Source organism: Homalodisca vitripennis, chromosome 4, assembly GCF_021130785.1.
Source record: "Homalodisca vitripennis isolate AUS2020 chromosome 4, UT_GWSS_2.1, whole genome shotgun sequence".
NCBI lineage: Eukaryota > Metazoa > Arthropoda > Insecta > Hemiptera > Cicadellidae > Homalodisca > Homalodisca vitripennis.
In genome coordinates, this window is record NC_060210.1 from 125,321,582 (window position 1) to 125,344,556 (window position 22,975).

The 22,975-nt window shown below is 35.0% G+C and overlaps 1 protein-coding gene across 3 annotated transcripts in view; it reads right to left on the bottom strand.

Moving 5' to 3' along the window:
* Nucleotides 1–894: 894 nt before the first annotated feature.
* The window catches only part of LOC124360120 (facilitated trehalose transporter Tret1-like), a 38,563-nt gene continuing 16,482 nt past the window's right edge, over nucleotides 895–22,975 (bottom strand). For 2 of the 3 annotated variants that reach the window (XM_046813454.1, XM_046813455.1), the window contains exons 2-3: nucleotides 9,826–9,901; nucleotides 895–4,669 (exon numbers count right to left, since the gene is read on the bottom strand). In XM_046813454.1, coding sequence (XP_046669410.1) covers nucleotides 3,348–4,669; nucleotides 9,826–9,886 — 1,383 coding nt within the window. In that variant the 5' untranslated portion in view covers nucleotides 9,887–9,901 and the 3' untranslated portion in view covers nucleotides 895–3,347. Of the gene's footprint in view, nucleotides 4,670–9,825; nucleotides 9,902–20,805; nucleotides 22,124–22,975 lie in introns of all 3 variants that reach the window. The other variant, XM_046813453.1, reaches the window with a different exon arrangement.

A 22,975-nucleotide genomic window follows, 5' to 3' on the forward strand; every position in this document is an offset into this window, starting at 1 on the left:
CTTCTAAACACTGGCCTTATAGTAGCTTTAAGGGATTTCCAGCCTCCTGGAGTTCACGATTTCTAGAAACGTTCAGCTTCTAGTATGTTTCAGTTTAATTAATGTTTCAGTATGGAAATTTCCTAGCTATGTCAAGTCTCTGGTAATTTTGGACCTATGGATATCCCAAAGAAATGAAACTCCCGACTTATGGAAAATCCCATGTTTTACATTTCCAGTCAAGGTATGAACTCGAAAAGCAGGACTCAGTAATGATACCAGGAGCATCTGGCCTCTGGTATTTCAGGAATTTTAGAAATTGCGTTTTATAAGAATTGCAGTAGTACACTTGCATCCTCTGGGAACTCCCCTATCTAGGACCTTTGTGGTATTGGTATGCTGCAATACTTGGCTGCTTGTAAATGCGATATATTTGTAAGACAGCTTCAACATTTATGAAGAAAATTTAGTAAATACTAAGGGAATATCTATCATTTTATGTAAAAACTGAATGACTATTAAATGTCAAGGATAATTAATCATATCAAAACTGTTTAAAATCTGGATACTCATCTATCTAGCTACATAGCGGTCCTGTGTTATGGTTCATCAATATTAGGAACACGCGAAGTTTTGGACGAATATTTGGTAGGTGAATTCAAAGTACTCCACTGAACGTGGTCATGAACATGCCTTGCAAATACATAGGATGTTCTGGCAACGTACTACAACACTGCTTCTAGCTTAATTCTTATCTTCCCACTTCATCGTTGATTTTATTTTATAGTTGATTAAAAAAGACTATGGTATTATAGTCACAGAGTATAGACATACCTGGTATTAGGTAATAAGTACTCAAAAGAAGATATGTCTTTGTACAAATTTTAATAACTGTAAAAAACAAACGTTGTCAAATATAAAATATGATTACAAAACACTTCTAAATGAAAACTTAAATAATAGTTTTCATAATATTATATACACTTAAACGTATACTCTATTGTTGTTTTGAACAATCATGCACAATTTACAACACAACACTTAAAAATGTAGTAGAACTTATCCTAACTTATATGTGTCATTTATATGGAATTAAATTTAAATTATAAATACAAAGTAGAAAATTAAATGTAGTTCAAACAAATTTCATTTCGTTTCTGAAGCAAGGTTGATATAATACCCACAATATTAAGGAAAATATTGTAAACAATATGGTACAAAGACTAGATTCGATCCCTCTGGTGCAATTGGAGGGTTTAAAAGTATATACAGAACATAGGGGGATACATCCCTGCAATGCAGAAACCAGAGGAGATAAGAATAAAATATAGAGGAGCAATCCAACTAAGTGAAGAGATTTATAGCGAAGTGTTAAATGATAGGTAATAATACGTTTCTGTGATAAATTGAGAAATAAAAGAGCCGACACAAGGTATCATCAGTAAAGCTCTTCTGCCCAAAGAGTCTGAAGAGAACGAACTGATCTGACAAGACTGAAATTGTGAAATTCGTTACTGCGCTGAACAATAAGGTAAAACATAGACGCTATGTCCTCCCTTTCTTGGTTACAAACTTATGTGACAAATCCTGTAGCGCAAACATAGGAACTCATTCCAGCGGGGTGTTGTCGTTACAATGCTAGTGCGCAAAACCCTGCTAACTGTGATTCTCATGGTATCCCCCTCATCTTGTGGACCGAACTACTGCTGCCATTATCGGAGTGGCCTCATTCAAATTCACTACCACTGACCTTTTGTTCTCTAGTGAATTCAAGCAGACTGCTCTGTTGACCTGCACTCCCCTGAATGGGCCATTTTGTCAAAATTCTTTTCTTGGATCAAATTCCAGTGCAGTATAGCGCATGTTCCATGATTTGCGACTCTCTCGTGATAAAGAGCAACCTCTGTGGCTCATTGCCTACTTAGCAGCTGAAAACGGCTCAACTTAGAATTTTCAAACTTCTCCATCACTTGGTCTTCATGATGACCGGAAGCTGATGCTAACGCACAAGCCCTGTTCATCGAACCTTCGTTGACCAGCTTTGCCTCTTAAGGGTAGGGGATAGGTTTAAGCATTTAGTCCTTCCTTCTGACAATTGTCAGGCATTCATCCTTAGAGACACCACGGGGTAAACTTTCTTATTGTCCACTTTCATGTTAAACACCTCCATGTAGGTTCAGAACTTACTATGGTTCAGACTCTCATATGAATAATTTTATCCCTTGTCTATAAAGCTGTACACATTTAAGATGTGCCAGACCTCTCTTCTGAAGCTTTTATAGCTGCACTCATCCGTTTATTTCTATACGTGAACTTCGTGGGAGCTCGAAATACTCTTCACAAAACCCTCTTCTCCTCATGCCAATCGGAAGTTGAGAACTTTGCAGGTAGGAACGGTATCAAGTTAATGTTATCCCTCCTTCCGCCTCTTCCTATCTCTCAAGGCGGCCAGTGTATACTATTTATAACTATGTTTTATTAGTATAACATATTATTTAATTATTTAGTATAATTTGGTTTGTATATTGTGTTTTCTATCTCATATTTGATCATCTGGACTGAATTGCACTATGGGCTGTGAGGTAGAATCAGGTAATTGTTCCCCATTGGTCAAGGCAATTTAGAATCACCTGAGATTACGGGACATGGACTGATCGGTCGACATTGCGTTCCCTATATGAACATAGATCCTGCCCCAGTCATTCAAAATGTAACCCCGTCGATGCCCCACTCCCCTCTCACTATCTATCTATCTATTTATCTATCTCTCCGTCCAACCTTCTCGTTCTCTCCCCCCCTCTCTCTCTCGCTAGCTCGTAATGGTCGTCTAAAATGTGATCTCATGAGTAGAATGCATCTTTATCTTAAAACTCAAAGTAAGGAGGATTTTGAAAGCCTCCTGAACGGATGCGATTCGCTTATTAGTTCCCTTTGATGCCAGTATCCCGCGGTGAAAACCTTTTACAAATTCCGTGCTTCCGCCTGCAAGTGTCCATACTGACCATACTGTGTCTAGAGTGCCGATCATGGGAGCTCCTCCGGAGGACACGACGACAGCCGCGCAGTGCAGCGTGTGTGGGCTGTGAGGACGACGCGGGACGTCGGTCAGTGGTATCGGTCGTTAAAAACATTTTTTTTATCACTCTGCTGTTGAACTTCTCAACCAAATCTGTTTGAAGTCTTTTGTTTTATTTAAAGAAAAAAATAATGTCACTAGTCTAATTATTAATTAGTCCAGAATTTCACATGATCCATTGTCTTTTTATTTTATGCTCACTCTCAAAATATTCACCTGTGCACTAATTGCTCCAATTGAATTCAAATTACAAATAAATAGAAGAGAGTCTTGTACATCATATAGCACAACCCTAATGTTTAAACTTTATAAGCTCTTCCCTGATCTCGACAAAAGACTTTCCTTTCGTTTCCGGAGCGTTAAGGTAACAGTACGTGCCTCCAACTAAAATTGTTAGCGAATAGATATAAAAATTGGCATACAATCCTAAATAATCATTAACTGGTTTGTATAATACCAACGATATTAGAGTAAATAGAGTTACACATATCGCACAAATACTAGAAGCAATCCCCCTAGTGTTGGAATTGAAGAGTTCCGAAGTATAGACAGAACAGAGGGGATACATCCCTGCAGTGCATAAACCAGAGTAGATGAGGATCAAAACTGGAGCAATCCAACTAAATGAAGAGATTTCTAGAGTAGTATTAAATAATAGAAAATAATATGTTCCTGCGATAAATTGAGAAATAAAAGTTCCAATGCAAGATATGATCAGTAAAGGCCTTCTTCCCACAGAGTCTGAGGTGAACGAACTGATGACTCCCCCAACTAACATTACAATACCGAGTACTATGGTGACCGCATATGGTGGAATAGAAAGATTCGGGGTCTTATCGAAAATCTGAGTCGCATAAACTGTGATAGCTCCAGTTCCACTGAGGATATTAGCTCCTGTTAACATCAGCAGAATTGTGAGTGCTTTTCGTCCTTCTGAGGAGGTAATGAGATCACGAAAACCAGCTGATCTCTGGTTGGCTTCAACACTCAACTTTATCTCTTCTAGCTCTATCTGCAATTCATCAACGGTGGCATCTCTAAACCTAGTTAGTGAACTGCGCGCTTTTTCAATGTCTCCACACATCACGTGATAATAAGGACTCTCAGGCTGCCAGAAGAATAACAGCATGAAAGGTATGTTCAAATAGAGCGTAAAATACGTGTATTTATGAAAACTAAGGAAAGAACCCATTGCATACTGGATAAGAAATCCCAGCCACCAAGAATTGAAGAACATGCTCGTGATGGCTCCTCTGTTTTCTTTGCTAGCAATTTCGCCCAAGTACACAGGAGCAGCGGTGAATGTAAGTCCCATCGTGAGGCCTTGCAGGAGCCGAGCTGCTCCCAACATAGTTACTGAAGGGTAGAAGACGATCAGCAGCCAACTGACGATGTAGAGTGGTCCAGTGGCAAGGATGATTGGTTTTCGTCCTATGTAGTCGGATAGAATCCCAGCTGGTAGTGGAGTGATAAAATTGCCGAGTTCTATGATAGGAATGACCCAAGAGGTTTGTGCGCTTGTCATCGGAATCTCGCTATCTGGTCCGAGGAGGTAGTCCAGAATCGGTGTGATCCACCCACAGCAGGCTGAAGAATTTACAACACTTAAACATGCTGAAACAACAGGAATAAGTTACTTTTCAATGATTTGAAAAAACACCAATTTTACAAAGAAAGTACAATATATCTCACATGTGTTATCTATTTTAGTTTTATTACATTGGTAATAATTTAAGAGCAACAATAAATTCAAAGTTCTTTTTTAAACTCTGCGATTTTCGTCCTTTAACACAAACAGTAAACACTGACTTCTAAAATATGCTCTCTGGCAGAACAAACGAAATAAACAAGCATTACATTTTGAGAAAAGTACTTGCAGAATTTACATACTATTATCTAAGTATAATAAGAGAAATCTTATAAAATAATAATCTAAGAGGAAAGTTACTTCAAAAATGACGACAGCATCAGAATATTACAAATTTGACAGCTTGCTTCTAGGTAATATTGATTCTACTCATATGGAGCGGGAATGGAACTTTAAGATTCCATGGACTAAGAAGAGGAGTTGAAAACTGAATGTATCCAATGATCTATCTCTTTTCGTTTACCGACTTTGAAATCTAAAAAAACTGTTCATCCTTTGTCTGTTAATACGTTCTTTTTCTTTTACTAGCTTTATTTTTTTTGGTTTTTATATTGCTAAAACCAGAGGCCACACAAGTTTAAGTTCTTTATTTTTTTGCTTAATGAATTTAGCATACTCAATGAAATATCGCAGTTTAACTGATATTGACGACAGAAGCACTCATATTAAAATGTTTACCAACAAGTCCCCCATCCGTATTTAGAACATCCGTGCTAACATTTCTCGAATCGTATTTACTGTCAATTTTTACAGAGTCTGATTGTGAAACAAAATTTAAGTTGATAATGATGCAGATTGCATTAATTATAAATAAATAAATAATCATGATCTGACTTGCATAGAATTAAAATGTTTTTGTTTCTTGTGATTTAGGAATAAATGTTTTTATTCCTTTATTTATTATTAGTAGTACGAAATATCACCCAACTATTCTCAGAAAAAATGTGTATCCTTATGAATATCAAGTTCTCATCCTAGGATAAAAGCATGGCTTGAATTTAGAATGAGAAAAGTAACTATTAATAAAGGTCACCATCCTAGTTGAAGAGATAAGGCGGCGCCCACACCACGGAGCGGTAGTTCACCAATAAACACTGATAGCCTGCTACCTTTACTGATAACAAGTACACATTGTATTACTTTCTTATTTATTTTATCTAATTATGTTGGTAATAAAATTGATAGTTGCAAATAAACTAAAACAATTAAGAGTTTATCCAGACAGAATATTCTGGTACGGTAAATCAAATAAATTATTGTGGTTGCTGATAGCCTTTTAAAATATTTTATATTTTTTTAAAAATTGTATTATTATTGCAAATTAAAATTTTTATCGTCAGGTCATTAAGAGATCGCTATTTTATCTGGAATCATTACAAAATTACTATTCAGCTACTTGGCGTCGTTGTAAAGCCTCATATTTAACTTATTAAAAAGAATTTTAAACGTAAAACCGTTCTACAGGAAACAGTACATTATAAAATTACTTTTTTAAAAGATCATGTTATAGTGATACGTTTTTGTAAATGAAGCATTTTATAAAATGAATGATGTTAAATAGTTTATCGTATGTTAGCGATCCATACAGTTACATGAATTTAAAATTACACTTTATAATCATGGTTGGAAGTAAAATTGTGATATTCGTACAGTGGTATGGAGTGGGGAATGTAACACTAATCCAATAAGTGGCGTGGCGAACATTACATGTTTTAAATAATATACACTTATATAACAATACTGAACATTTAGAAACATTTTAAGTTTCCTACTCTGGCTGGTTAGGAGAGAATAGGAATGTAACTTCACAACATTCAAGTGCAAAAATACAAAAAATATTTAAAAATACAAAAACATTTACTGTTTTCTTCTCTAGCTGGTTAGGAGAAAATATAAATGTAACTTCACAATACTCATACGAGCAAAAATACAAATACCTTACTAACGAATTAGAACATGTTTATCAACATAATACATTATACATTGAACATTTTGAGGAGTTCATGGGCCCATAAAACCCATTAATGGCCAGAATCTGGAGAAGACAAGCAGTTACTCTAACATACCTTTCTACTAGTAGAGGATTGATACAGACCGCGTGGGCTTATTTTGGTTAAATTGAACCTTGGATAATTTAGATTCTACCTGACTATATTGTTCATGAGTTATGGTTTACTGGCGGTGATGGCATTCACAAACATGTCAAGTTTAGCTCACAATCTACACGCATCTGGCAAGTGGTTGTCGAAAAATCAAACCAGGGGTGGAACCAGAGTACTTAGGGGACAGAGTCAAACTCTGGAGGGAAATATTCTCTCATATTGGTTTTCTTTCCATTTTGTATAGTTTATGCAGAAAACAATCTAAATTTTTAATACTTAAATGTTAAAATATTCAAAAAGTAAATAATTTACAAAAATACTAAAAAAAGTTTTTATACTCATCAATTATATATTTCAAATTAGACATCTCCTATACGATAAGGTCAAAAATAAGGGCGTAATACTGTACGAAGTTTAACATTGTTCTTACAGGGAAAACCCTTAAGGTTATTTTAATAGTCTTAAGGAGCGATGGGGATCGTTGTATCGGGCCATCTATGCATCAAATGACAAAATTACTTTACCTATCTTTACAGTAATAGTCATACAATCAGAAAAGTAGCTTAATTAACGCATATGGGCTAATAATGAATCCATCGTTATGGATAATAACTCTACAGTACTGGTCTTATACAATCAGAAAAGTAGCTCAATTAACGCATAGGGGCTAATAATGAATCATCGTTATGGATAATAACTCTTCTTTATAGTACTGGTCTTATAAATCCAAAAAAGTGGCATAATTAAAACACACGGGCTAATAATGAATCCATCGTCATAGACAATAACGCATCTTTACTGTTCTAGTATTATACAACCAGAAAAGTAGCTTTATTAAAAACACGGGCTAATAATGAGTTAATGCGTTATGGACAATAACGTATCTTTACTGTTCTAGTCTTATACAACCAGAACAGTAGCTTTATTAAAAAAACACGGGCTAATAATGAGTTAATGCGTTATGGACAATAACGTATCTTTACTGTTCTAGTATTATACAACTAGAAAAGTAGTTTTATTAAAAAAACACGGGCTAATAATGAGTTAATGCGTTATGGACAATAACGTATCTTTACTGTTCTAGTATTATACAACCAGAAAAGTAGCTTTATTAAAAAACACGGGCTAATAATGAGTTAATGCGTTATGGACAATAACGTATCTTTACTGTTCTAGTATTATACAACCAGAAAAGTAGCTTTATTAAAACACACGGGCTAATAATGAGTTAATGCGTTATGGACAATAACGTATCTTTACAGTAATGGTCTTATACAATCAGAAAAGTAGCTTTATTAAAACACTCGGGCTAGTCATAAATCTATCGTTATGGATATTAACTTTTCTTTACAGTAATAATCTTAAACAATCATAAAAGTAGTGTAATTAACTCATGCGTAGTGGATAATAATGCTTCTATCAGCTATTTATTTTTTAATCAAATTAAATGTCAATAGATAATGCAAAATATTGGTGGGGCAAAAAAATATGACAGATGGTTTATACATTTTTTTTGTTGAATCAGTTTTAATTTCGTGCTTACAAACAGTTTATTGCAAGAGATTTTGGTACCATAATCTCAATTTTGGTAAAAATGTTAGGCGGCTTTGTTTCCTAAATGACGATTTCTAAATAATTGTTTAGTGACTATAATGAGTAGATATTAGATGTAGATTTGATAGTGTACTATAATCTAGAGTAGGCGTGATTAACCTGGAAATTCAAAATATCCGTAGAGCGACAATCTCCAGTTTATAATTGTTGTTTTTGTCCGTTTCAATTTGTAAGCGAATGTCTTAGTCCAGATTTGGTTCTAATAATTTGCTTCTCATGCGATTGTAGAGCGTATTATGTAACTTTATAGGTGAACATCTATTTTCTATCCCCGCCAGTTAAATTAGAGCAACAGGATTTTAATGACTATAATGTATGGTTACTTAACATCTCTCTTAACTAAACATTTCCGGGAAAAAACGAAATAAAATACATTTATAATCGATTTACATATCGAGTTCTCACAATATGATATTTATGGTCATGAGTTCGCAGGAGAAAGCTATGTTCATTCAGTTACTCATAACCTGGTGACTCATGAGATTAATCTGGAAGAACAGTTGAATTAATTGTGATTAATTTCAGTACAACATTAGTTACAAATACAAGATTCATTGGCGTTAATAAAAATTTTACCGATGGTTTCATATGAGGGCCCGTCTCTGGCTGGTTCATACAAACGAAAAACATAATATGGTTAGAGCAAAACCCGATGTGGGACTTAGTTCTGAGTAATTCAATGGAAGTCTAGGACTGGTCCATAGATCTGCCAGCAGTAGTAGTGTACTGCGGAGGATGACTGTTGGAGTTGGAGGGGCTTCTTTAATGAGGGTTTTAAAACCTAGATACGAGGAGTATTATCTCCCCCGTTCCCTTCTACCCGCTTTGAATGAAAGGAGCTGGAGCAGAGTTAGCCTCCCTTCTTCCAGGGTGACATGACTCACTTAGTGCTAGCTGTCCCTCATAATGCATGATGTCGACGGAAAGTGGGCCTAACTCGGGTGAACCGATGCTTCTAGGTGTCGAACGTGGTAAATCAACTCACGCCACACGTGAACTTCTAACCTTACCAATTGGTTAAGGGTAATAAATACCTTATTACTCCGGAAACAGCGCGAAGGCCTTTTGAATTTATTACCTCTGTAGTTAGAACTATCTACAGATATCCTGGTGATATCTTAAAACCCAAACATTTCTCATAAAGAAGTACAAAAATAACGGCTTTACACCAAACATTACACCACGCTAATGTTTTTAATTATAATGTTTAAACGGCTTTAAACATTATACCAGATGATATAAATTTAATAAAATTTCTGAGTTATAACAAACTTAGTCTGACAAGACACGGAACATTCTGAGGTTCTCAAGACAACAATACAGAGAAAGGAATGTTCTGCAACATAACTGGCAATTATAGTGTTTTTCATTTAAAATATAGAACAGTAAAAAGTTGTTAAGTTTACCTGCCAGAGCAGCTATGTACTGATTAAAGAGTCCAACCGAATGTCCACACTTCACCGCCATCTGTATTGACAATGTCTAAAACAAGACACAATTAAAAACTCAGATAGCTCGGCATAGATAGCGAATAATTAGAGTAGTTGACATTATTTTAGCCCTTGTTTACTCAAAGTGCTTTAATTAATACAAGGTTAGGCTTTCTCTGAATTTACAATTACGAGTTACAATTGCCTTTGGAGAACCTTTGGTGGTGCAATTTGACATTTTTGTCATACATACTTTTTTGATTCCAAAACCCGTACAAAAATGATTACGGGTTTATATAATTATATATAAAGGGTGTGAATTTTCAGTCCTGATATATTCCAAACGGATTGAGATATCAATGTACAACCCTCACCAAATTTATTATAATACCTTTCTGGATTATTTTAGAGGATACAAATCTCCTCTTTCAAAGAGCGGGTAAAAATGGGGTAGCTTCAAATGGCAACGCATATCTTGTGACATGTCCTTTTAAATGTCCATTAAAAAGAAACACAATGACACTAAGAAAACATCTCTACAACGTTTTTAGCAAAAGGTATGGGTAAATAGACAAGATAGACAATAGAATCTCATGCTTCTTTTATTATTTTATGTATGATAATTGATGGCACTAGCTTCAGTCTTTTACAATATTAGTTGCACAAAAGATAGCCATACTATAAATTGAGGCACGGCAAAGCCGTCTGCGGACTGTCTTGAGTCACTAGTACAACCAAGGGTACAGTTTAAATAATCAGAGCATTGTAATTTGAAATTTTTTTACTTCATAGAGACTGCTTGCAAAGTTTCAACTCTAGTGACAGACAAAACAGTGAAGCAGACAGGCAGATATTCAGAAAATAAATATTTACACCCTCCGGCAGACAAAAATTTAAATAGAGCGCGCCTTAGTGGCGGGTTTTAATGGCAATATCATACATATTTAAGCTCTGCAGATGAAATATTCCTCGTAATATGTTACACATTAAACATTTACATTTTTGTTAGTTAAGATAGGTTCCGTAGCAGTGTTTAAATAATAACAGTCTAAACACTTTTCTTTTTAGTTTATGCTACACGCATAAGATTATGAAACCAAAAGATTATGCTGTATCTGTACGTGTTGGGCGTAGATAGGCATGTCTTAATATTTAACATAACATCTTTTCAAAGGTCGGTACCATTGTACCCTTAAATGACAAAAACTACGACTGGAAAGCAGCTGTGGCAAAAGTTATCCGTCCACCAGGCCAGTGGCATTTCAAATTTAACCCAACCAAACGTTTTTACCTAAAGAGAAGAAAACACGGAAGTGATGTTAAGCTTAAAGGAGAAGTTCATTATTGGCCTGATTTTGGTAAGTAACGAAGAATCTGTAAAACAGGAAATAAATTTAAAGATATGAAACTTCCTAAGCAAATCCCACAAAGAGTTCCACTGGTAGAAGCTAAAGTTCAGGACGTGTCAAAGTTATTGGCGAAACACTTCGGTGAAGATATGGAGGTCGATAGAGTTTTTATCCTTCTACAGAAACATTGAGCTCAATAATAGGCCTATGGCTGAAAATGAAGGAAATGAGGAAAACATTGTCAGTTGCTACCATGAATCTCCAGATTGTGACTTGGTTGTGTAAGGTTACTCTTTTTTTAAGGACAGTAACTGCGTTTACGGCTCTTTAATCTAAAATGAGTTTATTTTTTAATATTAATAAAAAAATTGTTTAATTTAGTATTTTGTAATAAATAATAATGTTTTATGATTATTAAATTGTGTTTATTTTCAAAACCAGATAAATCAAAAATGTTATTTTCAAAATAAGACACATCTAATATATAAGTTGCAAAACAAGATACATCAATTAGTTTTAAAACAAACTAAGACACATCAAAAATTAAAATGCTATTAAAACAGATAATAAAATAAATAAACTTTTGAAACTTCTGGAAAATATTTGACTATATCAGTAACAACTATAAAAAAGATTATAAAAGTATATAATTATTTAAACAAAGAATTAATTTAGTCTTTTGTGTTTTCTGAAAAATTTGGTTCAAGTAATGTGTCTTGTTTTGATACTAGACGACTCATATAAGGTAGCTACTTTAGTCTTGCCGTCATGATTACTTACAGCCAATATTAAATTGTTTGCTAACGCTCAACCAAATCACCTGAAATGACAAGCATCATCATTGAATCCATTGCTGAGTATATAGAAATAAAGCTTTATATACAATTTGAAGTTACTTCGTTCTCGAAATATCGTACATAAAGACAGACAGATAGACAGACTGACAGATAAAAACAAAATGTTTTCAGCCCCTCGAGCCCCTTTGTTGACTCGCAGCCAATGAGGTAATATATAATATATGGCCAGAATTGGATTGGGAGAAAGATCGACTTCATAGGTCAATTTACTTCATTAACGTCTTCTAGTGGAACATTTTATGGAAGAATGGGTTTGAACCCTATCAGTTATAAGTGCACTGCATTTGTAGGGTTGTAACATATCCTGCTAATATGAAACAGGAAGAAATGTGTTTATGCTCTAATAGAACATTTTATGAAGTGTAATTATAGGAGAGTAATTGCCCTTGTAAATAGCCTTTAGTAATTTAGTATTACAGTCATTGTGCTCATAGGCTTATTCTGTTAAAACAATGAAAACATGAGATCTTCATAAGTATTCTGTGATGAAAAATCGCAATGACAATTTAATTTTAATCACAGATAATATGACTAAAATGTTATTACATTTTCCTCGGACAATTCCTCAATAATCTTAAAAGGTTATAGATGCTTACAGACATTGTTAGGTTATTATTTGTAGTTGTACCTAATTAATATGTTTTTAAAAATCTTTGGAACTATGCAACAAGTCATTACTACTATGGAGTTTTATAAACTATGCCTATTCGACTTACGCGTATATAGTACTACTGTTATATAGTATTATAATACTATATAAAAGTATTATAATACTATATAAAAGTATTATAATACTATATAACAGTAAGACACCAGATAGAACAGTCGAGAGGAGAAATACCAAGGTTCGAAGGGAGAGGTAGTTTCCAAGTTCAGCTCAGACTCGAATCAATATAAAAACAAAAGCTGAAGCAAATATAGCACCGATGGTCAACGTATCAACAGGCTATCATCGCTGGCTCGAACGAAAGGAAATAAAGGGAAGGCGTCAGCATTTGCTTTAGGATGACTGTTCTCCTACCTAAACGCTCCCTAACACGATAGTTGCTAGTTCAACTCAAGCTCGAAACTCAGGAACGCTGGTGCCAAAGTACGTCAAGCGACCCAGCGGCCTCGAAAAGAAACGATAAACTAAATAAAAGCTAAATTCGAAATCTAGTTTGCTCGTAATCGCGCCTAGCTCGACTAGAGCTCGAAACTAAGGAACGCTGGTGCCAACGTACGTCAAGCGACCCAGCGGCCTCGAAAAGAAACGATAAACTAAATAAAAGCTAAATATGAACTCTAGTTTGCTCGTAATCACGCCTAGCTGGACTAGAGCTCGAAACTGAGGAACGCTGGATGCCAACGTACGTCAAGCGACCCAGCGTCCTCGAAAAGAAACGATAAACTAAATAAAAGCTAAATATGAACTCTAGTTTGCTCGTAATCGCGCCTAGCTCGACTAGAGCTCTAAACTGAGGAACGCTGGTGCCAACGTACGTCAAGCGACCCAGCGTCCTCGAAATAAAACGATAAACTAAATACAAGCTAAATATGATCTCTAGTTTGCTCGTAATCACGCCTAGCTGGACTAGAGCTCGAAACTGAGGAACGCTGGTGCCAACGTACGTCAAGCGACCCAGCGTCCTCGAAAAGAAACGATAAACTAAATAAAAGCTAAATATGAACTCTAGTTTGCTCGTAATCGCGCCTAGCTCGACTAGAGCTCGAAACTGAGGAACGCTGGTGCCAACGTACGTCAAGCGACCCAGCGTCCTCGAAAAGAAACGATAAACTAAATAAAAGCTAAATATGAACTCTAGTTTGCTCGTAATCACGCCTAGCTGGACTAGAGCTCGAAACTGAGGAACGCTGGTGCCAACGTACGTCAAGCGACCCAGCGTCCTCGAAAAGAAACGATAAACTAAATAAAAGCTAAATATGAACTCTAGTTTGCTCGTAATCACGCCTAGCTGGACTAGAGCTCGAAACTGAGGAACGCTGGTGCCAACGTACGTCAAGCGACCCAGCGGCCTCGAAAAGAAACGATAAACTAAATAAAAACTAAATATGAACTCTAGTTTGCTCGTAATCGCGCCTAGCTCGACTAGAGCTCGAAACTAAGGAACGCTGGTGCCAACGTACGTCAAGCGACCCAGCGGCCTCGAAAAGAAACGATAAACTAAATAAAAACTAAACTATTTCACTTCTCGTTACTAAGTACTAGTAATACAATTTAGTTCTATTGTACTGATTTATTTTCTTGCTGTATTCTATATTAAAAATAATATTCTATTAGCAGTTTAAGTACGTAATCTCATTTACTGATCGTATAGTTAGTGACTAGGCAAGTGCAGGCAAAAACCTGTTTTGGCAGGCAAAATGAGTACCTACTACGGCTAGGACTTATTTGCACCTTATCGCGTCGTATATCTTGGGGCAGTGACTCCGACTAGATAACTCCCACTCGACGACTCCGACCGAGACGACTCCGACTCGACGACTCCGAGTGAGACCGAGTCAGCCAGGCACAGCGTACTGTAATACCTAAGCCGTCCGCTGTAAGGCGCTTCAGCCCTTGAAGCGAACTCCAGCGGACTTATTTTGAAACTCCGTGTTGTTTGTTACCTGGTCGAGCCGGACCTTGCCAGATGACATCTGCGTTGACGTTGAGCTACTGGAGTATCATTGTAGGTGGAAGAAATAAAGTTTTTAACATTTCATTAAACTAAAAATATTTTCCTTTCCAAGTAAAAAAGCCTTATTTCAGCCACTGTAAAAATGACATGTTACATCTTAATTAATTATAATTATACTTTACTCCTCTTACTCTCTTCGTTATACAACATAAATCACTACGCATTTATGTACTCACAAACCAACGTGTTTATATACGTAAGAACACACTTTTACAGTATATACAGTTTAGAAGATAATTTCCGAAAAGTTGTTATAAACCCCTAGAAATGTCTTTTTTTCTGTAAACGTTGTAACCAATCTGTTATTACGTAAGTTATTTGTTTTATTTGTTTAGATTTTAAGCCAAATACAAGAAGATTTGGACCAAGAAGAATGAAAAGTTGGTACTGATCTTTTCAATAAAAATATTATTTGTTATTTATTTATATTACATTATTATATTATGTTTACAGTTTATAAATTACTAAAAAGACATGTTACTTAGATTTCTTCAATTGCAAATTGAGACATCAGTGCATTTAAAAACCGTAGATTCTTAGTTAAGTTACTGATTCATTATTGATGTTTAGAATTAGTAATTTAGCCCAGTTTACGAGTTAGCTAGAGATTTTATGTAAAGGAATTATAAAATATAGAAGTGTGATTTTGTAGAATCTTGAACTGTTTCAAATCAATAACGACACATACGTATGAACTGAGTATATTATTTTTAGTGCGTTGGATTTAAAGCAATTTGATCGAAAACTGTTTCGCCATGTAACAATGATGTGATAGCATAGGTTATGTTCTAGGTATTTAGTTTAGTGTCATATACATTCTTTTTCTAAACAAAAATAATTAAAACATGCCAAATGTATGCAAAAAGTAAACAAAACGAAAGGACAAGACCTATTTTGAAACAACGCCATGTACAAGACTCATTATGCTGCAAACAGTAGGGGACAAGACCCATTTTGAAGAAAAAATAGTAGATAATGTTTTAAAAACAGGGGCTTCATTAAAGTACTCGTATTGTTTTATATTAATTTTATTTATTAACACACTAAAATAATTATATACATGAAAAACAACATTTTTATACAATCATTTCCACGTCATCCATAGGTTCATCATCTTCTTTTTCAGTCTCCTCTCTTTGTCCTTCGGTGTTTAGGGCAAGTTTATAAAAGTCCAAATCTTGCCTATCATTCCAATTTGGCCCAAAATGTTTTTCCAGGAGTTTCTTTACATCATTAGCTTTTGCAGGCATGGGGAGAAGACCTAAAACAATTTTTTCTGGACTGATTTGACCAGGATTTTTATTTGGCTGTGTTACAGTTTTTGATGTGCCTGTGTCGTAGTTGTAAGATAACTCCCCTCTTAGTAGAATGTTTCCACTTTTACTTCGATTTAAAATAAATCGTTTTGTTGAAGCAAATTTAAAATGCCATTATCCTGGTTTTTTCAAAACTTGTGCAACAGTGTTTTTCCAGTCAAAACACTGTAAACCGTCCTCTGGTTATTTGACTGTAGCACATTCAGAAAATACTTTATGATATTCTTCAGGTTTAGTAATAGTTACCATTTTGTTAACACGTTTTTCAATGCGGCCAAACACCCTATCTGGGGGCAGGTAAGAGTGACCTGGTGTTGAAAAAAATATGGAAACACTTTTGACCTGTCTTGGCGCTTCTTGAAGGAGCCACTTGCTTAACATCCCTATTGATATGGAGTTCTTGTTTTGGCCTCCACAGCCATCCGCAAACAGTCTAACACCTGACTGTCCTGGTTCAAAATTTGTATTTTTAAGACGATCATAGACACAAGATACAATCTCATTAAACCCCTTTCCAATTTGGATCTCATTCCAAGTATATGTGAATGTGTTTTCTATCTTTTGTTTGGATTTTGAAGAACCCTCACACATGGTGAAATTGTAGACATAAAACTGTCTACTAAAGTAACATTGTTGGTCTGGTATTTTTGATAGCACAATTTTTTTGGCAGTTAAACGAGTAAGTTACATGGGTGCTAACCTCTGTTTTAAGAGCATAAAAAAACCTTTTCCTCTCAGTTTGTGCACTCTCAAAGAAATCATAAGATCATTTTTTCCCTCTGCAGTTTCAGCCACTTTTAGCATGTCTTTTAACTGAATACAACGTGAGCACTTATCAATAGCTGGAGTACCACAGCTGACATTGTAGTCATATACAAAAATATCTCTAAAATAGCCATACTTTACCTTCAGAGCTGCATCTAAGTTATCCTGATTATTGCACATTCCCCAAAGTTTGCGTACTGACAAGTCACTTTGAAGGTACTGGCGCTTAAACTTCGCCCTTGTGTAATGTGACTCGCGTGCTGCAAGTTTTTCAATAAAGCTCTTAATAATTTGTCTTTTAGGAAAAAACAAAACAGTTTTTCGGTCACCACATCTTTTTTCTTTAGGGGTGGATCCCATGTCATTCATTTGATTTTTTAGCAGTCTCTGGATTCGTGATTTTGATACATTTAATACAGAACGAAATGTTTGTTGACATACCTGAACTAGGCGTGTTCCTGCTTGTTGGCGATATCGTGGAACATAATACTTAGCTGTCAAATTTATCCTAGATTCATGCTGAGTCCTAGGTCTTGACCTCTTTGGAGTTTTTATTGTTATGTATTTTAAAATATAAAAGTCTTGTTTTATCTTGATATCCTTTTCACTTTTGGCAATTTCATAATACTTGAAACTTTCTAACGTCTTGCATGTTCAGTTGGTTGCATTCGAATTGATGTGTCCCTCTGATGGACTTTAAAAAAAACAGACAGGTTTTTTTTTAAAGTCCTTTTGACGAGTATCTGAAACAATAGATTCAATTCACATGATGTAGAATGTTTAAGAAAGCGTACTAGAATATGAAGGTTATATATAGGTAAAGTTTAATTGGAATAGGTTCTTTAGAATATTTAATGTTATGCTAAGACAGGTGAAGTTGTTAAAATACCAGTACATCAAAACAGTAATCAACATGTTCATATGTTTCTACCCAAACTACTAAGGCCTAACCTAAAATACAAGCACAAACATACCTTTTTCTTTTCTCAGTAGATCGCTTCCATTTTTCAGGGTTTCTCTTCCTCTTTCTCCCCGATCCAGGTTGAACAGATTTCACAGTATTAGTTTGATTATCCATTGCATCGATAGTAAACAAACTTTAACTTAGTTGTTTTGTAAATAAATAATCACCAGTGTCCACTTGGGTTGATGATGGGTAATTGTGTAATGAATAAACAAGCAATATCACCTGTGAAGTAAACAGTCATGTTTGCCAACTAAAATATTTCTAAACTATATAATCCTATTCTGAGTTTTATCACGAAAATACAGCAAGTAAACCAAGAAACTACAACTTGGACATGGTTCAATTTTGATCCAAAACAACCATTTAGCCATCTTTGCTAAATAGTACAAGGTTCATATTGCTGAAAAACTAGACACAGTGGACATGATTCTGTTTGAAACAACACAGTTCAGGACAAGACCCACTTAGAAACAACATTTAGTTTCCAATAGCAAATTTAAATGGGACAAGGCATTTTTTGAAACCAAACATTTTTTTTAATGTAGTCCTTTACTTGTAGAATCCAAATCTGTGCATAACTCAAAAATGTTTTTTTCGTGGACAAGACCCATTTTGAAACTGGACTCCTCAATTGCTTTATATACTGTATTGTAAACAGCTGAAAACTTTGAGTCAGATTACTTTCATTAGTCTATATCAAACGTAGAACATTTTCAATTTCGTCAGCATGATCGTGCACTACTGTATGTTTGCGAGTGGCATTTTAAAAGAAACTAACTACACAAACGTTCTAGAAATGATCCTAGATAAATAAAGATTTAACCTGGAGCGATCATGTTGATAAGGTCTGTGTTAGAATCATCTTAGGTATCAAAACCCTTCATAATCTCGCAAATTTATGTTCTCCAGGTGTTTAAAAAAAGGTTTACAATAGCCTAGTCAACCCACATTTTGGGTTTGAAGTTGGAATTTGGGTTGGTTGTACTTAACATATGCGTAAATCTCCAGGCATTAATAAAGGCTGTCATAAACATTGGTAAAATGAAATGAAATTTCCACATTTATACAGGCAAAGTTAGGTATTGATACGTTGAATTAAAGAGAGTAGTGCAAGAAAAATTTAAGGGAATTGGGACTTTGCCTCATATTTTTGAGATGATCGTTTCCTATAAATGAAATGGACTTTTATTCTCAGCAAGGATGATCTTCAAGATTAAACCAGGGCAGGGACAACTTAAGGATTTAACATAGAGTGACGTTATCTCACCACTTTCCACAAAAGGTGCCAGCCTTATCAACAAGCTAATATTCCATGAATAAAAATAAATTTAAAAAAAATTTCGTTTCACACATTTGCGTTTTTTTGCGTTCTTTTTTGATAAATTTATGATGAAGAAAGTTGATTCATACCGGATCCTCTAAAGACACGGTCATTGTAATTGTGCCTGAGAAAATGTCTAAATGTATGTGAACGACAAAATAAAGGGTTACTTATACAATTCAATAAAAGTGATGATGATTACGATAAAATTTAAAATTGTGCATACAGCGAACTAAAGAGTAATTGTGCATTACTATTATTGTTGGCTGAGCGTTAGCGAAATCTATCACTCGAAGCGCTTTGAGAAATTTCATTTCTGCCTTTATCTGTCCGCCCGATATCTTGAGATAACTGATTTGTAAACTTAAAATTGTGCAGACAACCTCATTTCAATGTGAGGGACACTGAGATCGATGATGATTAATGTTAATCCATGGGATTTGGCTGAGCGTTTGTCAATAATTTTACATTAATCTTCTGAGTAACCATGATGGCATCGAGGAAGTGGCAGAATAAATAAATGTGTACATCATAAGAGTGTCAGTTTTAACATGTGACATATTATCACATATTAGCCTAGTTATCCCAACAAAAAATATCGTCATTTTATTATGAATTAGTGTGTAAAAATTTGACTTCATATTTTAAACTAAACTTTATTTCTACACGATGGTTCATGTGCAACCAAGGAATTTGGCTGAGCGTCGTTCAAGCCTATCACTCAATAGGGTGGTCATTTCTCTCTTATTTACCGGGTGATGTAAAAACTTCTTTTCCATATGATTGTCTGTCATTCCATCTGTCAATAATGAAATTATCTATAGGCTTTATAACCTGCATTGAACCTGTAGCGCAACACGTGGTTAGGCGTAGTACTACCTTGTAGAATATTAGAGAGATGTAACTCCAGAGAGATAAGCTAGTGCTGAACTATCTTAGAGATTCCGAGGATAGAAATTTAAGTGATTTAATGAAGCAGCGTGTATTATAGGCTTTACCTATTATTAATAAAATTAGTAAATACTTTTCTTTATCTAATTTACTTATTAAAAACATATAAAAAGTATGTTTTTGATTTTTACAAGAGTATTGATTAAAAACGCAATTATTAATGAGTAAGGTTCATAGAATTCAATTTTAAGAATTTTCGGAATAAAATTTAGTATGCGAATTCAAAGTAATTCACTGAACGTGATCATAATCCTGACCGAACGCCTCTTCACAATACGTAGGACTGTCTGAACAAAATAAGGACAGACCTAGAGTTAAGAAATCAAATTTTAAATACAAATGTAATTTAATTTGAATTTTAACTACAATACTTAAAAGTAAATGTTTTTGTACATAATAAAATAATTATAATAAATTAATATTGTGCGAATTGAAATTTGATTAATATCGTAATCAAATTTTATTTCTCATAAAACTTTTTTGTACATTCCTATATAAATAATAAATATAGTACATACATCCATAAATATATGTTATATACATAGTTTAGTTCATAAAATATACAACAAAAGTTTTCATCAATATTCTCGACTCATAACATATACTCTATTGATATTTATAAACAATTAGGTACAACAAAATGCAAAAGTTATGTAGTGGAAAGTGTCGTAACTTATATACAGTACGTCATTTGTATGGAGTTTAGAAAATAGAAAGAAGAAACTTATAGGTAGTTGAAAGCAATTTACCCTTTACACTTTAGAAGTTCTTCCCTGATCTGGACAAAAGATTTTCCTTTTGTTTCCGGAGCATTGAAGTAACAGTAAGTGCCTGAAATTAAAACTGCCAGCGAATAAATGTAAAAATTGCCATAAATACCCACATAATCGTTAACTGGTTGATATAGTACCAATGATATTAAAGCAAATATTGTAACAAATAAGGTACAAATACTAGAGGCAATTCCCCTAGTGTTGGAATTGAATAGTTCCGAAGTATATACAGAGCAGAGGGGATACATCCCTGCAGTGCATAAACCACAGTAGATGAGAATCAAAATTGGAGCAACCCAATTAAATGAAGAGATATCAAGAGAAGTATTAAATAATAGGAAATAATATGTCCCTGTGATAAATTGAGTTATGAATGAGCCGATGCAAGAGATCATCAATAAAGGTCTTCTTCCCAGAGAGTCTGAGGTAAACGAACTAATGACTCCTCCAATTAGCATTATAACACCGAGTGCTATGGTGACTGCATCTGGTGGAATAGACAGATTAGGAGTCTTGTCGAATATTTCAGTCGCGTAAACTGTGATAGCTCCAGTGCCACTGAGCATTGTGGCTCCTGAAAGCATCATGAGGATGGCCAATGATTTTCGTCCTTCTGAGTTAGTCACGAGATCACGAAAACCAGCGGATCTCTGGTTGGCTTCAACACTCAACTTGATCTCTTCTAACTCTTCCTGTAATTCATCAACGGTGGAGTCTCTGAACCAAGTTAATGAAGTTCGTGCCTTTTCCATGTCTCCACACATCACGTGATAATAAGGACTCTCAGGCTGCCAAATGAATAAAATCATGAAAGGTATGTTCAAAGAGAGCGTGAAATACGTGAAGTTATAAAAGCTAAGGAAAGGTCCCACTGCATACTGGATGAGATATCCCAGCCACCACAAATTGAAGAAGATGCTCGTGATGGCTCCTCTGTTGGCTTTGCAAGCAATTTCACCCAAGTACACAGGAGCAGCGGTGTATGTAAGTCCCATCGTGAGGCCTTGTAGGAGCCGAGCTGCTCCCAACATAGTTACTGAAGGGTAGAAAACGACCAACAGCCAACTGATGATGTAGAGAGGTCCAGTGGCAAACGTTACCGGTTTGCGTCCTATGTAGTCGGATAGAATTCCAGCAGGCAGTGGAGTGATGAGAAGGCCAAGATCTATGGTAGGAATGACCCAGGACAATTGTTCCCTTGTCATTGGAATCTCACTGTCAGGTCCAAGGAGGTGGTCCAGAATCGGAGTTACCCATCCATAGCAGGCTGAAGAATTTACAACACTTAGGCATGCTGAAACAATCCGTGTAAAACAATCTTTATTGTGTGATAGAATATGTGATATAAAACAACTGCAATATTGTTTCACCGTTTCGAATGTTTACTAAAAATACAGGGTGAATTAAGTCAGGACCCCCTTCCCCTATATTTTGTTCTAAAATTTATATAAGGAGATATACTTTGGGTAGTAGTGCAATGTGGAAAGGAAGTTACCTTTGATGATTTAAAAATGTTTGACCCCTCCAAAAATGCGGAATTTTGGAGGCAACTCAACAATTTTAAATGTAAACCCCTCTCATATGACAACCCGTTTTGAAGAGATTAAAAAAACTTAAAGAATGGTGAAAACTAGAGATCGCAGTCTCTTTTAGATACAAAATAATAGCTCGTCAACATTTTAAGTCTTTACTCTTACAGTTTGTTGTTGTAAAGTTACTGTCAGCGTGGAAACCAGATTATTGGTTGTTTGTGTTCTGAATAAATTAGGAACGCAATAGACGAAGGATCCAATGATGAATAGAAAATGATAAAGAGTTTACTTGCAAAGAGTGACCGGGCTTTCCCGGTTCGAACTAAGGTTTAGTACAAAAAAGTCCCTTCTTTATCTCAATCTTGTCAGACCAGGTCATACTTTTAGAGTGGTTATTATCCAGTACATAATTATTATTAAGAAAGTTTTATGTGTTGCAGTGTTATTACAGTTATTGATTTTGAATCGCTTTGTTATTCTTAATTTCTAATGATATTCTCAAATTATTATTGTCTACTAGTAATAATGCCCCGTAGTCACGAAGATAAAGTAAAAATTATATTTATTTTCGGGGCTTCAAATGAAAATTATTATGAGGTAGAACGGCGGGTTAA